This window comes from Salvelinus alpinus, chromosome 8 (genome assembly GCF_045679555.1).
Source record: "Salvelinus alpinus chromosome 8, SLU_Salpinus.1, whole genome shotgun sequence".
NCBI lineage: Eukaryota > Metazoa > Chordata > Actinopteri > Salmoniformes > Salmonidae > Salvelinus > Salvelinus alpinus.
This window is the reverse complement of record NC_092093.1, coordinates 29,433,795-29,451,473: the sequence shown is the minus strand read 5'-3', so window position 1 is coordinate 29,451,473 and position 17,679 is coordinate 29,433,795. Positions and strand designations below refer to the sequence as shown.

Below are 17,679 nucleotides of genomic sequence, written 5' to 3'. Positions count from 1 at the left end.
ATTGATGCAACTGTAGACCTTCATTGGAAAACAGTGTGTTTTAATACAGTATTTGGTGATGTTAATATATCTAGTATAGTTTTATCTAAAAAGGATAACTTTTTAAAATGTTTCACTATTTATATTTTTATGATACTCTTCCTCCTCTGAGAGGCCTCCACTGATGTATATGTACTGTATGTTCAGCCATGTGTTCTATATGTAGGTGTTTTACAGTAGTGTACAGTGGGACGTGGTATAATGTGTATAGTGTCTTTCGTGGTGTGCTGTTCTACAGAACACGTTTATCAGCTGCTGACGTGTGGCTGTAGCCTCCCCCGCGTTTGTGGAATCAATTTGACTTAATTGCCGTAGCTGTGTGTTTTGTCTCTCTCCCCCGATGGTCATTTTCCTAACCAGCTGCACTTTAGAGAGCCCTCCCCGGTGCCTCTGAGGAGATACAGCTACGGAAAATTGGACACGTTGCCATATGTTAAAGGCATGAACAGATGGCGTTAGGGTGGGAGTCCATTTCATCAAGAGTAAGTATATAGATCAGCATAGTTTTATGGAACCGGTGTGACAGTCAACTTCTTGTTCTTGAGTGACTGGTTGAGCCATTTTCTCAAGACATATTTTTATTGGGTGTTTTATTCCTGGTTGAGTTGTTTATGAACTTGTTCGGCATGGTCGTTTTTCTTCTTGCATCTCGATAATTGTTTATCTCTTCATGGCCACACCATAGTGAGAACTTTGGTTGTTTTTTTCCCCCACAGGCACTTGTTTCAAAGCAGTCTCTGGCTTATGACAACGGTACCTAGCAACAATGACAATATTGATCAGACTGGGGCTGGAGAGGATTCCAATAGAACAACATCAGGAGTTAGATATTGAGCTAAACATTAGCACTAGAGATGTGGGATAAGGTAGTAGTCCTGTCCACCAGCCAGCTCTCTAGCAATTAGCCTGGGGACAAGGTTATGTAGCTAGGGCATTAAAACTGAGCCTTCTCTTCACATCAGGTGAGGTTTCCTCACCACCATCATCATTCTGACAGTTCCCATACACAGGTAGCAGAGCTAGCCCGTTGGCAATAGCGGGTTCTGTTGGGTGACACACCTGTGTACATAGCTGTCACCTTGCATCAATGTTGGCAAGAGACGAGAGTCGAGACATACCCATTAGGTTACATCACTCTGGATTGGCCTAGCTCGGAGATGCTCACACCAAAGTCGCTGCGTTAAACAAGCTTTGGCTGAAGAAAAATAAAGTTTAATGAATAAACGACGTTACTATGCAGATCTGTCTCTGTGGGGCGGCCTTGTCAGAAATGAAGAAAGTTATTGCTGAAATGAGAGAGACTCTTTATAGCACACCACGCCCGTTCAACAGATTTGTGCAATTTCTTACTACTTTTTCAGCATTTGTTGTCATTGATCCAGAGAATATTATTTGTCTCAAAGGTCCCTGGGGGAAATGTGTGAAAGGACAAAGACTGCTTCCTGTTCCTTTAGGACAAAGACTGCTTCCTGTTCCTTTAGGACAAAGACTGCTTCCTGTTCCTTTAGGTCAAAGGCTGCTTCCTGTTCCTTTAGGTCAAAGGCTGCTTCCTGTTCCTTTAGGTCAAAGACTGCTTCCTGTTCCTTTAGGTCAAAGACTGCTTCCTGTTCCTTTAGGTCAAAGGCTGGAACTCAGTCTGCATAATCAACTATATGTGCCCAGGCTATGACAGATGTCCTGTTGTCTGTCTGAATGCTGCCCCCATTGTCTCTTTTTCCAAAGGCCTCATTTTATCATTAAAGCAGATTGATGACAGAGTGTAATTGATGTACACCTACAGGACCATTCAAAAGTTTGGACACACCTAATCATTCCAGAGTTTTTATTTATTTGGACTATTTCCTAAATAGTGAAGACATCAAAACTATGAAACAACACATGGAATCATGTAGTAACCAAAAAAGTGTGAAACAAATCAAAATAGATTCTTCAAAGTAGCCACTCTTTGCCTTTATGACAGCTTTGCACACTTTTGGCTTTCTCTCATCCAGTTTCATGAGGTAGTCACCTGGAATGCATTTTAATTAACAGGTGTGCCTTGTTAAAAGTTCATTTGTGGAATTTCTTTCCTTCTTAATGCGTTGGAGCCAATCAGTTGTTGTGACAAGGTAGGGTTGGTATACAGAAGATAGCCCTATTTGGTGAAAGACCAAGTCCATATTTTGGCAAGAACAGCTCAAGTAAGCAAAGACAAACGACTGTCCATTACTTTAACACATGAAGGTCAGTCAATCCAGAAGAATTTCTCAAGAACTTTGTAAGTTTCTTCAAATGCAGTCGCAAAAGAAATCAAGCGCTATGATGAAACTGGCTCTCATGAGGACCAACACAGGAAAGGAAGACCCAGAGTTATCTCTGCTGCAGAGAATACGTTCATTAGTTTTTAGCCTCAGAAATTGCAGCCCAAATAAATGCTTCACAGAGTTCAAGTAACAGACACATCTTAACATAAACTGTTCAGAGGAGACTGCGTGAATCAGGTCTTCATGGTCAAATTGCTACAAAGAAAACACTACTAAAGGACACCAATAAGACGAAGACACTTGCTTGAGCCAAGAAACACGAGCAATGGACATTAGACCGGTGGTCCAGATTTTTGGTTCCAACTGCCGTGTCTTTGTAAGACGCGGAGTAGGTGAATGTGTAGTTCCCACCGTGAAGCATGGAGGAGGAGATGTGATGGTGCTTTGCTGGTGACACTGTCAGTGATTTATTTAGAATTCAAGGCAAACTTAACCAGCATAGCTACCACAGCATTCTGCAGCAATACGCCATCCCATCTGCTTTGCAATTAGTCTCGCTATCATTTGTTTTCCAACAGGACAATGACCCAACACACATCCAGGCTTTGTAAGGGCTATTTGACCAAGAAGGAGAGTGATGGATTGCTGCATCGAATAACCAGGTCTCCACAATAACCTGACCTCAACCCAATTGAGATGGTTTGGGATGAGTTGGACCGCAGAGTGAAGGAAAAGCAGCCAGCAAGTTCTCAGCATATGTGGGAACTAATTCAAGACTGTTGGAAAAGTATTCCAACTGAAGCTAGTTGAGAGAATGCCAAGCGTGTGCAAAGCTGTCATCAAGGCAAAGGGTGGCTACTTTGAAGAATCTAAAATTATAAACACTTTTTTGTTTACTACATGATTCCATGTGTGTTATTTCATAGTTTTGACGTCTTCACTAGTATTCTACAATGTAGAAAATAGTAAAAATAAAGAAAAACCCTTGAATGAGTAGGTGTGTCCAAACTTTTGACTGGGACTATATATATATATATATATATATATATATATATATATATATATATATATATATATATATATATATATATTAAGTAGGTGAACACCCCTTCAAATTAGTACATTCGGCTATTTCAGCCACACCCGTTGCTGACAGGTGCATAAAATCAAGCACACAGCCATACAATCTCCATAGACAAAAATGAGCAGAAAATTGTCTTAGTGAAGAGCGCAGTGACGTTCAACTTGGCACCGTCATAGGATGCCACCTTTCTAACATTTCTGCCCTGCTAGAGCTGCCCCGGTCAACTATAAGTTATAAGTATAAGTTAACTATGGTCTCTCCTATCATTGCTATGCAGACGACACACAATTAATCTTCTCCTTTCCCCCCTCTGATAACCAGGTGGTGAATCGCATCTCTGCATGTCTGGCAGACATATCAGTGTGGATGACGGATCACCACCTCAAGCTGAACCTCGGCAAGACGGAGCTGCTCTTCCTCCCGGGGAAGGACTGCCCGTTCCATGATCTCGCCATCACGGTTGACAACTCCATTGTGTCCTCCTCCCAGAGTGCTAAGAACCTTGGCGTGATCCTGGACAACACCCTGTCGTTCTCAACTAACATCAAGGCGGTGACCCGTTCCTGTAGGTTCATGCTCTACAACATTCGCAGAGTACGACCCTGCCTCACGCAGGAAGCGGCGCAGGTCCTAATCCAGGCACTTGTCATCTCCCGTCTGGATTACTGCAACTCGCTGTTGGCTGGGCTCCCTGCCTGTGCCATTAAACCCCTACAACTCATCCAGAACGCCGCAGCCCGTCTGGTGTTCAACTTTCCCAAGTTCTCTCACGTCACCCCGCTCCTCCGCTCTCTCCACTGGCTTCCAGTTGAAGCTCGCATCCGCTACAAGACCATGGTGCTTGCCTACGGAGCTGTGAGGGGAACGGCACCTCCGTACCTTCAGGCTCTGATCAGGCCCTACACCCAAACAAGGGCACTGCGTTCATCCACCTCTGGCCTGCTCGCCTCCCTACCTCTGAGGAAGTACAGTTCCCGCTCAGCCCAGTCAAAACTGTTCGCTGCTCTGGCACCCCAATGGTGGAACAAACTCCCTCACGACGCCAGGTCAGCGGAGTCAATCACCACCTTCCGGAGACACCTGAAACCCCACCTCTTTAAGGAATACCTAGGATAGGATAAAGTAATCCTTCTAACCCCCCCCCCTTAAAAGAGTTAGATGCACTATTGTAAAGTGGTTGTTCCACTGGATATCATAAGGTGAATGCACCAATTTGTAAGTCGCTCTGGATAAGAGCGTCTGCTAAATGACTTAAATGTAATGTAAATGTAAAATAAGTGCTGTTATTGTGAAGTGGAAACGACTAGGAGCAATAACGGCTAAGCAGCGAAGTGGTAGGCCACACAAGTTCACAGAAGAGGACCGCCGAGTGTCGAAGCGCATAGCTCGTAAAAATCGTCTGTCCTTTGTTGCGAAACATGTTATTGTGTTCCTAACTGCCTCTGGAAGCAACGTCAGCAAAATAAGCTAGCCGCCTTTGGACTCTAGAGCAGTGGAAACGCGTTCTCTGGAGTGATTAATCACGCTTCACCATCTGGCAGCCCGACGGACAAATCTGGGTTTGGCGGATGCCTGGAGATGTCTGTTTTTCATGGTTTGGGCTAGCCCCCATAGTTCCAGTGAAAGGAAATCTTAACCCTACAGCATACTATGGCATTCTAGACGATTCTATGCTTCCATCTTTGGGGCAACAGTTTGGGGAAGGTACTTTCATGTTTCAGCATGACAATGCCTCCGTGCACAAAGCGAGGTCCATACAGAAATGGTTTGTCGAGATTGGTGTGGAAGAACTGGCCTGCACAGAGCCCTGACCTCAACCCCTTGGAACACCTTTGGGATGAACGCCGACTGCGAGCCAGGCCTAATCGTTCAACATCAGTGCGACCTCACTAATGGAAGCAAGTCCCTGCAGCATTGTTCCAACATCTAGTGGAAAGCCTTCCCAGAAGAGTGGAGGCTGTTATAGCAGCAAAGGGGGACCAACTCCATATTAATGCCCATGATTTTGGAATGAGATGTTCGACGGGCAGGTGTCCACATACTTCTAGTCACATAGTGTATCTACCGATCATCACAGTCCAGTTCTGCTGGTGATGAATAACCTACCCTTTTGTGTGCAGTCCCATCTGCATCCTCCATCCTTTGATCGGTATAAGAAAATGTGTTGATTTTTTAATTATTTTTTAATTTATTTTTTAATTGAATTGATTTTTGTCTTGTTTGGACTTTTTTATATTTATCCTCGTGTTTAGTATCTGTCAGTGTTTGTGGGAGTTGCCCCTCACGCTGATCCAAGTTGAGTTTTACTTATGTCATATCCCTCATGGTGACTTGTTATGATCCCGTCTCTCTACTGAGCTGGATGCCAGAAACATGTCACCTTCTCGTTTAGGTGTTTGGAAACAGAGCAGCCCACCAAGGAAAGTCTTTGCATACTGTAAGCCTACGCTTTATACCCAAAAAAACACCATCTGTGATGAGGATCCTAAACCATTTGATAACACTATAGCTCATCAAAATGCAGCTTCGATTTCCACCAGTCGCCCAAGATGCAGTCACCAGACACATTTTTGGAAAACATACCTCCGACATACCTCTGTTTGACATGTAAATGTAAAACCGTTGCAGCACAACTGTCTGCAGAGCTGTTAAAGGCATCTGGTGGAGCAGGGACTCTTTTCCATGTGTTGGTTATCCATTACCTCTGTCTGGGCCTGTGACCGCCCTAATACTTTGAACGGTGTCGCTAACCCAGCTTGGCGAACTCCTTTTAAAACCCAGCCTTGGCAGAACTTCTACCTCAACTCTCTTACTCTCACCACTCAATATTGATCTATCTCTGTCTTTACCTCTCAACTCCTTCTCTCTTTCACTTTCCCCACCGTGCTCTTTCTGATCACTCTTGATATCATGAATGTTCTCATGCTTACTGTCTTTTTCTGTCGTCCTTTCTAACTTCTTTTTTTTTTGCTCCTGTCTCCGGACTCTCTTCTTCTCTCCCTCCCTTCTCACTCTGGTTATGATGTCCTGTAGTGAGGTGACAGTGTAGGCGTCAGGCTCTAGCCTTCATAGTGATTTACTCTGCTGATTTGATTGATGCTGAAGCTCAATATAGTCTCCTCCATATAGTCTCTTCTCAGTGTCCGGGAGGCCTAGGCTTCAGGGGAGCTTCAGGGGGGCCTGGGGTCTGATGTTACACTGCAGCAGGGCTACGTTCGCCACCAGCGTGCCCACTAACCCAGTAATGTTTAACAGCTGTCTGTACTGTAACACAAGACCCCCTTCTCCTCCTTCCCTTGCTCCCTCCTTCCCTCCATCTTTTCCTCATCTAAATGTTTCTTCCTCTTGGTCGTGAATTCTTAAAGTGCAGCCGAGATGTTGATCTGATCTCCTAAGGCCCCTGTACACCTGGCGCATCTCATCTGATATATAATTAATAGTCCCGGCGCTTTGAAGTCAGTGATGCCATGATGCAGTGCATTGCGTTGCCTAGCGAAGTGGCAAAGTTAAAGGCAAACGACTGGAGAATTGCCTAACACTTTTCTGATTCACTCTTTTTATCACCCTTTTTCTTCCCAATCTGTTTTGTTATTCAGGCCGGGGTCCCACAAGGCTCGGTAGCACTGCCACACATGACTGTTTTTAACAGTGTGATCTGAACAGCGACTGACTTGGCTTGTCTGTGCAGAGAAAACACAAGTGAACGAGAAGAGCATTTGGGCAGCTGGGTGTCGTCCTTAGTTTAGCAACAAAAGACACATTTATTCAGCACTCTGTAGTTTCCCTGCCTTTCCGTCTCTGTTGTACATTTCCTTGTGAACAGCCTCGGTTGCCTGTCACTGGTCAAACTCAGCCGTGACCCTTTTCCCACCCCGTGGGCAAAAAAGTACTGACTTACTGCTTGATTACTCATTCTACTCTTAGTTTCTCAGCTTTCATCCAGACATGCTCAGATGCTGGACAGATAGCAGGGAAGACATAGGGGATACTGGTATGTCAGTCCTGATGTATGTCCCTTCAGTGGGATAGGGTTGAAGGGTTCCTTTAAAGGGGTATTGATTTCCGGGCATTCGGATGTCATGGCGCGCATCTGGAAAGGGTGGAGGTGATCTAAGCAAGGTGTCGGGGGTCCTGTACAGTTGAGTGATGAATGGCTCCTCGTCAAGTCTCTCCCACAAAGTGATAACGCTGAAGTAGGTCATGTGATCATCTGCCGCCTGCATGGTATTGGTGCTTCTGGGAATAAGAGCCTCCTCAAAGTCCCTTCAGGATTCTTTACTTAACATCCAGGAAGATCTATGATGTTGTTGTCCTAAGCTGCTTGCGCCATTCATTTTACTGAACAATTGGTTCCTGTCAGTGATGTCATGCTTGTCTGAATGTGTTTAGCTATGCCTTCCCCCTATCTGTGAGGTACTGGGGCCTAAATCGCTGTGATTATTGTGAACATGACCAATGGAAAAACACTCATTTGTTTGCGCTTTTAGTGAGGAAAACCATCTTCTTCGTGACTCTTGTAAGGTCAAGGAAGGAGGAACATCTTAATACTCCATCACTGTTTCAGGCCCTGAATCCCAAGGTGAATATAATGTTCAATTTCAGCTCTTCTGACTGTCTGGCATTGTGGCTGCGTCTTAGCTGCAGGCTGTAGAAGTGAAAAACTGAATCATTCATGCCTCCTTGATAGTGGTCTTATCTCTCTCGACACTTTTTTTTGCCTCTGTCTTTCTTTCGCTCTTTCTCTCTCTTCCTCTCTCTTCCTGTTCTCATTCGCTTCTCTCTCTCTCTCTCTCACGTCAGTCTCTCGCCTCTTTCTTTATTTCTTTCTTTCGCTCTCTCTCTCTCTCGGTCTGGCATCTTAGCTCCAGGCTCTAGAAGTGAAGAACTGAATCATTCATGCCTCCTTGAGTGGTCTTATCTCTCTCTACATCTCCCTCCTTTTTCCCCCCTTTCTCTTACTATCTCTCTCTATTCCTATTCTTCACTATCTCTTCTCTCTCTCGCTCTCTCTTTCTTTCTCGGCTGTAGAGAGATATATGGCTTTGACTGAGTCACCTGCCAAGCATGCCCCAGCCACCTGTTGTGGCATTAAACTCAAAATACCATCACATACCCAGGAGGTTGGCACAGAGGAGTCTCACACCCCCCTCCCTCGCACCATGTGTGCTCCCGAGAGGCGGTGGGGGAGTGAGGGGAGGCAGGGGTGGGAGAAGGCAGAACTCCTTCTCACATATGGTCGGCCTGGCTTGCTTAGCTTTAGGGGCTTGGCATTACACAGGTGAATACCACTTCCTGCTGTCAGTTTATGGCTGTGGTGGTTGGGGTACCAAACATATGTGTGTTGCGGTTCATGTTGCGGTTCATTTATAGAACATCTGCGCTCTGTTTTTTTTGGCATTCTGTGACAGTAAAAGTGTCTGTTGTCAGTACATGTTTGGTACTCCTTTGTGAGTGCAGGCCCTATTTGAACCGTACAGCTCTTAATGTGAGACCAGTGTTTTGACAATTCTTGACTTTGCAGGTTGCTGAACGTGTGACCAATAGCTCTCATGTAAGTGCTTTTATCCATATTTGAAATGAATTCCCAGGGCAGATGTATTTCTTCTCAACCAGGGTTTTATACTGTCCCCATGAGGAAACAGAAACCGAGGTGGACAATATTGTCACAATTCACTGTCATTTTTTGTTTAGCATGTAAACGCACTCTGTGCTGCTCAGTGATTTAGTCATCTATAGATCAGTGGTTCTCAATCCTGGTCCCAGGGACCCAAAGGGGTGCACATCTTTGTTTTTTCCCTTGCACTACACACCTGATTCAAATGATCAACTCATCAAAAGGCTTTGATAATTTGAATCAGGTGTGTAGTGCAAGGGCAAAAACAAAAATGCGCACCCCTTTGGGTCCCTGGGACCAGGATTGAGAACCACTGATCTATAGTGAGATGAGTCTCATAGACGAGGTATGGAAATGTTTCTGGAAATGGAAATGCCCAATCAACACCCAGATTAACAGCAGTGTTTATGGGTGCAGGGGTGACTGGGGTCCTGATTAATGACTGTGCATCTGCTGGGACAGCCCTGCTCTGTCCTGTGACCGACTGGGTCCTTATCCTGCAGCTGACTTATCACTCACTCCCGTTCCCATGGCGAACCAACAGCCGCTTCACATGCGGTGAGGTCTGGAATCCCTCCTCTCTCTGCCGCCCACCCTCGCCTCACGCCATGACCAGAATGCATCTGTTCTGTCAGACCTCCTGGGGCCTTATGGAAGGGGGAAGTAGAATCTTTGGAGTTGGTAGACGTTGTCTTCAAACCACTGATTCAGGGCCAGATATTTTTCACCCCTCTAATGGTTAGAATAAGATTATGATTATGGGTCTGGTAAACTGATCCTAAGTCTGTGGTTAAAGACAACTTTGACCTCAAGCTGTTAAGGGGACGTGAGCAAGTGGTAGGATTCTATGGTTTTATCAGCCAGGGTTAAAAATATCCCCCCTGTTGTAGGTGCTATGACATGGTTAATCCTGTCCTATCTCACCGTGCTGACAGACTGCTTATAACAAACACGGAGGAGCCAGTATGTAACATTTATTTAACTAGGCAAGTCAGTTAAGAACAAATTCTTATTTACAATGATGGCCTACAGGAGGAGAAGTGTGTGTGTGTGTGTGTGTGTGTGTGTGTGTGTGTGTGTGTGTGTGTGTGTGTGTCCAGATGAATGTTGTTGGCTGAAGGTTGTGTGTGGAAGAACGTTAGCTCAAGGGTGTGTGTTGACGTGCAGAGAAAGGCCAGTTTCCCGACCCCAGGAGCAATGCCTTATCCTTAGTGTTCTTTCTATACTGTAGCCTCCATGCAGACATGTTACATAAGCCTTTAACACAGATGATTCTGGTCATGTGCATTCATTTTCAGACAACAGCTCCTCCTTAGCTTTGTAGTTTTATAATCATTATCACCTGCAGGAAGGGAGAATTTCTCCTGTCAAACGTGTCATGACAACGCCTGGTTCAGTCTCGTTAAGACGCTACGAAACACAGCTAATTCTGTCTGGTTATTATGATGAGTATATTCTGGAGGGAGACGCAGATGAGAGAGGAAAGACTGGGTTGGGATAGAGAGAGAGAGAGAGAGAGAGAGAGAGAGGGGGGAGGAGAAGAAAGCTCTGCTGAACTGCGCCCCAGTGTGTGTGTGTGTGTGTGTGTGTGTGTGTGTGTGTATAGTGATTTCATCTTCTCCAAACGTGATCTTCCCTTAACAACTGGCTGCCTGCGAGGGATGGAGAGGAGAGCGCCTGTTGCCAGGTTACCCCTCTACCACTGTGAAAAGCCGGATTCAGCATCAGCAGCCGTTCACATCACAACGCTAGACTAGCATGGAGCAGCATCACTGACTGGCTGGTTGACTGGCTGACTTGCAGCACCTATCCATGGCTTCATCATGACTCACTGATGCCTTTTTAAGAAGTGGGCATCAACATGAATCAGAGAGGGTGGTAGAGCGGAAGGTGGACGGAGGGACGGACTGCACCACAGAGCGTCTGGCAGCAGTAGCGACCGTTGGGCACTGAGTCTTGGGGAGCGTGGAGGGGGGGGGGTGGAGGGGGGCCTGGGGGAGAACCATGCAGCTCCACACCTCCACACACTGCAAGGCTTCCAGCTTCATCCTCAATGAAAGAACATGCGTCTTGTCTTCCAAAATGGACATCTACCGGTAGGTACTGTAGCCTGCCTGCCTGCTGTACTGTATAGTCTAATATAGTACTAGATCCCTCCTCTGCGTTGGATCTTTGATGGGTTGTCTCTCAGTACAGAATGTGCCTGGTGCCTGTCAGTCTTGTCTTCCTCATCAAAGCAACTGTTGCATATTCAAGCCAAGCAGAGCCTCTTGGTGGCTTTTGGTGTCTTGAACACATCTTGATGGGTTAGACAGGAGTGGCTTCACATGAAGCCTTGATGTATGACAGAGATATAGGTGAAGAAAGAGTTTGGGCCGTTAATGTCTATTGTGGCATTATTCCCCTGGTATGATGTTAGATATCTTTTTTGACGCGGATGTTGTTACTGTTACAATGAGTGGTTCTCAGATGCTGCTGTTTCTCTGTTCATTGTATCATTCTGCTGCATAGCTCCCTAAGGAGCAGTGGAAATGTACTCTACTTCGTGTGGCCCGCCGGAACATTAAGCAAGCCATAAACATCATGTTAAGCAAAGGAGGATCCTCACCAAATATTTCTATCAGTTTATTCACATGTCAGTCCAATGTGCACTGACACAAAATCCTCGTTTTTAACTAGGCATATACATTTGGGAATGTCACTTGAGGCATGTTTTCAGGTAACATTTTTCAGGCCTCACCAGCGTTCTCTCCCTTTCATTTGAAGGTTCCACTGTGGATTGATGTGTTAGGAAAGAGTCTAGCTTTCTAAGTCCCATGTTTAGTAACAACAACAACAAACAACTTGGCCAGTCAACCCTAATGAAAACCAGTAGTTCCCAGCCAGTTCCCATGCAGCCCAACAGGGCCTGCTCTGTTAGCCCAGGGGGTGATGGGAGATCGATTGCTGTCGTCCATATGAATCCCTTTCTGTGACTGGCTGAATAGCAGCTCACAGTGCCGCATAGGTCTCATCCAGTAAAAAAACTCCAGAAGAGGAACTGGTCCCAGTTAGCACTCACCTGCTACTTTCTCACCGCCCCGCCAGCCACCCTGTAAACACCTGATGACGTTGGCCTGTTCACAAACACAGTGCTGCTGCTGTCACTCACACAAGCTAGCAGTGTGCTCACAAGGTCAACGCTTCCGGAGGGTTGTGGCAGCATGCAAACTAAGTTTCCCCTCAAACACCTCCTGTATGATGACATGTTTCTCTTTGCATTGTCTCTGTCATCATTTTGTCTCATTCCGTTGATGTGGAACCTGTTTGGGTCGTTCTTTGCTTTGTGATTTGAGTTATGATTCCTTCACACCTGGTGAACGCAGAGGAGGACAGTTTTGGTATGACAACAATGGATTAGGATGTCTCTCCCACGCCTCACCACTAGTCCCTTTCTGGTATTTAGAACCCCAGAACTACACAGTGTTTCCTCCGCCACTCCCCAGGGGGTCTTTCTGGTGCTCGTTAGCATGGTGCTGTCGAAGGTCAGACCAATTACAGCCAATGAGAGCCGTGTCTACCTGTTGATCACACCAGGGAAGGACCCCAGTAATCTACTGCTCCTCTGGGTCCTATGGTGAATGGCTTCATTAGGGTGGAACTGAATCCACAGGGATGTTTTCAGTGTTCTTCACATGATGTTTTTTCCCTGAAAAGGTCCAGTTGAATTTGACTAGCTTCCTTGGGCCTTACGCAGTTACTAGAATCCAGTGTTGCTCTGTGTTGTAAGTGTTGAGGTACCACTCAACAAGCTTGCTCAGATGAACAAGAGAAGGTACTGACTCTTGTCATCTGGCCTGAAGATTCCATCACATGCACCGAGAATATCACATGTTCAGAACGAGGCTTCACAGAAGAGAATAAAGTTGAGTCCCATTTCCACTTATCTCCTGAGAGCAAGCAAAGGCCTCCTGTTTTCCAGCTGAGCTACATTTCACATGTTAATTGTGCCCAAGTACTTTGCGCTCGCCTCTACTGCATGAGCCCTAGTGTGAACAGCCCACAAAGTCATCGTTTTAAAGGTATTAGCGCTCAGTCAGTCGCCTCCCAACTGTCCCTTTTTTAGAGTGTGTTCCTGTCTGTGTGCCAGTCGACTAAGAGCTGCCTCCCCTGGCTCGTCAACACAGCCCATCTACTGGAGCTGTGGCCCCAGCATGCCAGCTCGAAGAGATCACCTAAGGGGCCCGCCCGCCTGTTTTTACAGTGATCATGCCTCACATTGTCCTGCCTAGTGAGCAGCATGAATGAACACTGGCTCTCGCTATCTCTCCCTTTCCATCTTTGTCTATCCCTCTCTTCCCACCAAATCTGCTGGTGTTATGGATGACTCATGGCAGTGAGTGTTGTGTATTTTTAAGCTGTCAGCTCCCTCTGTGCTGTACTGGGTTGGGTAGGGTTGGGTTGGTGGTGGGGAGGAGTGGGCTGCCTGTGTATGGCTGTCGTGGAGGATAATCAGACTGCATTGTGTAATGACAAGAGTCCAGGCTGTGGCCATAAGTCTTACTCACTTCGCGTGGTAACAGATTTTTTTTTACATTCTCTCGATTCTTCACTCTCCCTCCCCACCCGTGGACATAGTGACACACATACACACCGTCACACACACAAAGGCAATAGGTCAGTCCCTCCTGTCTGATATTTATCATGTGTGTGTGTGTGTGTATGTGTGTATGTATGTGTGAGTGAGTGAGTGAGTGAGTGAGTGAGTGAGTGAGTGAGTGAGTGAAATAGTGAGAGATTAATGGTTTAGTCTAGGAGTGTCTCACTCTCACAGCGATGTGGAAGCAGCCAGGGATCCACATTAAAAACCCACCCACATTCACACAGTGTTGCTAAGGCGGTGGCTGTAGTTTCTCTCAGCCTATTAAAAGACTGGAGGAAATGTCAATGAAGGATTGTGACTAGTGTAGCAGGGCTGAGGGAGGGGACTCACTACATATTTCTACAACATGCAATTAGACGATGAGGAACTGACATTTATCACGCATAGTCTTCCCCCCTCAGTCTTCCTCGTTACTAGTTTCACATGGAGAGATTGAGGGGCGTGCAGTGAAAACTCAGAGGGGGATATTATGGGAATGAAAAGGAATTTATTTTCTGCTCTCTCTTTCCACTGGGAATGTTCCCCCTGCACTCGGACATGCTGTGGAGGGGATGGAGAGCAACACACATGCGTAGGCACACACACACACACACACACACACACACACACACACACACACACACACACACACACACACACACACACACACACACACACACACACACACACACACACACACACACACACACACACACACACACACACACACACACACACACACACACACACCCTTGTCTTTTAGGGACCAGTCAAAGTTGTCAGTACAAATTTGAACCATTTTAAGGCAACAGCTTGGACTTAAACTCCTGAATCTACTGTTGAGTAATGCTACTCCTGTTGACCAAGGCTTTTCTTTCTATTTCTGTTACATTATTTAGTCAGTTCCAAAAAATGTAGTGTATTCATGGTATTTCTTTCTTACACTGGGACTGACGGTGCATACACGGCTAACAAGACCACAAAGTGCTCCAATGCTCCTGCTAGAAACGATCCTGGCTACAGATCGCTATGTTGTCTAGCCAACTCTTATAACGATCTGCCACTGACTGTTGTCATGCCAGACATGTTTGCTAGAGCACATACAGATGGGGGCAGACTATCGAGAAACCGTTTCGCGAAGCAAATTGATTCCTTATTGATGACATCGTCACTCGGGTGTCTTAAGTTGTATACAAGCCGAAGCGGAGGGAGAGGGCACGATGTTTCCGTGATTAGCCTGCTGGCGTTAGCCTTGATATTGAATGTCCCATATGTTTCTCAGCAGAGGCCAGGTTCTGTTGGTCCTACTTCTAGCCGAGTGGAACACCTCCACCTGACTGGGACTTTACTAAGACTTACCCCACACCTGTGTGTCACCACTGTTTTATGTCAATGTGAGCTCTAGAGTGGGACTCTAAAGACTTGGGGGGAGCAGAATTAACAACCTCTGCATCAACACTGTTGCTTTGTGAGAAGGTGTTGAAGTTCACAGACATTGTTATGTAAATGCCACTGAAAAGCACCAGTGGCCCGGCATTGGCCCAAGTCAGAGCAGGTCCACCCGGAGCCATGGTCCAGTGAGACAGGCGTGCCGGCCCGCGTAGATGGAAAAATACAAGTCTGAGCCTTTTGGGTTAAACACTGGGGTACATCTCAGATAGAAACACAACATTATGTTAAGGCTCTGAAACGCAACACCTCCACCTACAATGGGCCTCTAACAGTTTGAGGACCAGCAGGCTTCTGGCACCTCAATCATCACTGAGTTTTCAGCAGTGGCATTTCTCACCGCTTCCCTTCTGCTCTTCTACTATATGGTGTGAAAAATCTAGAGTATTGTCTGCTCCAGGTTTGTAGCCGTCCTGGACTTCGGCTAAAGTGGTGAACCGGAGGGGTGTATAAACTACCTCTGTGGATGTTTGCTGAGCAAACAATTGCGCCACATTCTGTGATCTGTTGAAGGAAGAGCTCTCTAAATGGAACAGTTCACTATCTGCAACCCTTGATGAGTTGTAAGGCTAAAGTTTTGTTCCATCTCTAGCCAGCAGTACTCTGGTGTCAGGCTAGCTCTGAGCTTCTGCTCCTCCTCACTCCTGTGTGATTGACACTAGCCGGTGAGAGGGGCTGGTTGTAAGGCAAAGTGGGGACTAGTACTGTACTGGCATTCTCACTCTGTTGCACTGAATGCCCATGTGGGGAGGTGTGCTGTGCTGCTGCACACTCCAGCTGCGGTGTGTATGCGTTTGCACTTTCTGGGTTATATCTTGGCAACCAGCCGTTGGTGGATCAAAGCGTTCTAGGCTAGCCCCAGTGGTGTTTGTCTACTATCTACCGTGCATTGGGAAAGTGTTCAGACTTTTTCCACATTTTGTTACATTACAGCCTTATTCTAAAATGAATTAACATTTTTTCTCCTCATCAATCTACACACAATACCCCATAATGGCAATGCAAAAACAGGTTTAGATTTTTATTTTTTTATTTTTTTTAAGTGTAAATTAAATATCACATTTAGATAAGTATTCAGACCCTTTACTCAGTACTTTGTTGAAGCACCTTTGGCAGCAATTACTGCCTCGAGTCTTCTTGGGTATGACACTACAAGCTTGGCACACCTGTATTTGGAGAGTTTCTCCCATTCTTCTCTGCAGATCCTCTCAAGCACTGTCAGGTTGGATGGGGAGCGTTGCTGCACAGCTATTTTCAGGTCTCCAGCGATGACAGATCGAGTTGAAGTACAGACTCTGGCTGGGCGACTCAAGGACATTCAGAGACTTGTCCCGAAGCCACTCCTGTGTTGTTTTGGCTGTTTGCTTAGGGTCATTGTCCTGTTGAAAGGTGAACCTTTTCCCCAGTCTGAGGTCCTGAGCGCTCTGGAGCAGGTTTTCATTAAGGATCTCTCTGTACTTTTTGTTCCGTTCATCTTTGCCTCAATCCTGACTAGTCTCCCAGTCCCTGCCACTGAAAAACATCCCCACAGCATGATGGGTATGGGGATGCTGCCACCACCATGCTTCACCGTAGGGATGGTGCCAGGTTTCCTCAGACCAGAGAATCTTGTTTCTCAGTCGTGCCTTTTACTGAGGAGTGACTTCCGTCTGGCCGCTCTACCATAAAGGCCGGATTTGGTGGAGTGCTGCAGAGATGGTTGTCCTTCTGGAAGGTTCTCCCATCTCCACAGAGGAAATCTGGAGCTCTGGCAGAGTGACCAACGGGTTCTTGGTCACCTCCCTGACCAAGGCCCTTGTTCCCCGATTGCCGGACAGCCAGCTCTAGGAAGAGTGTTGGTGGTTCCAAACGTCTTCCATTTAAACATGATGGAGGCCACTGTGTTCTTGGGGACCATCAATGCCGCAGACAATTTTTGGTACCCTTCCCCAGATCTGTGCTTCGACACTATCCTGTCTCGGAGCTCTATGGACAATTCCTTCGAACTCATGGCTTGGTTTTTGCTCTGACATGAACTGTCAACTGTGTGTGCCTTTACAAATCCTTTACAAATCATGTCCAATCAATTGAATTTACCACAGGTAAAAACATCTCAAGGATGATCAATGGAAACAGGATGCACCTGAGCTCAATTTCGAGTCTCATAGCAAAGGGTCTGAATACTTATGCAAATAAGGTATTTCTGTTTTTATTTGTAATGAATTTGCAAACAATTCTAAAAACCTTTTTTCGCTTTGTCATTACAGGGTATTGTGTGTATTGTGTGATTAAATTAATTTAATCAATTTTAGAATAAGGCTGTAACGTAACAAAATGTGGAAAAAGGAAGGAGTCTGAATACTTTCCGAATGCACTGTATGCGTCGGTGTGTCCCGTAGGAGTCCTCATTCAGACTCTACTGGACTTTCTGCGTCCAGTTGAAGTCTTCAGCCCTAACTTTGAGCCAGACCCTCAATATGTCTACGACTGCCTGTCGGCCTCCCCTCCATCCTTTTCCTTCCCCTAATGCCTTACAGATGGACTGGCTGGCTGGAAGAAGGCTCTTGTTTCCCCTCACTGACATGTGGTTTACATGTCATCACGTCAGGCAGAATGCTGAACTGACACATCAATATTGCATTGGTTCACT

The 17,679-nt window shown here is 46.0% G+C and overlaps 1 protein-coding gene across 6 annotated transcripts in view; it reads left to right on the top strand.

Annotated features, from left to right (window-relative positions):
* LOC139582885 (protein enabled homolog) overlaps positions 1-17,679 on the top strand; it is a 170,633-nt gene that overhangs the window by 76,921 nt on the left and 76,033 nt on the right. The window contains exon 1 of one of the 6 annotated variants that reach the window (XM_071413308.1): positions 10,972-11,076. The exons of the other annotated variants lie outside the window; for them this stretch is intronic. Within the exon in view, the coding sequence (XP_071269409.1) occupies positions 10,985-11,076 (92 nt within the window). The 5' untranslated portion in view covers positions 10,972-10,984. Of the gene's footprint in view, positions 1-10,971; positions 11,077-17,679 lie in introns of those variants that run through there. 6 annotated transcript variants of the gene reach the window in all.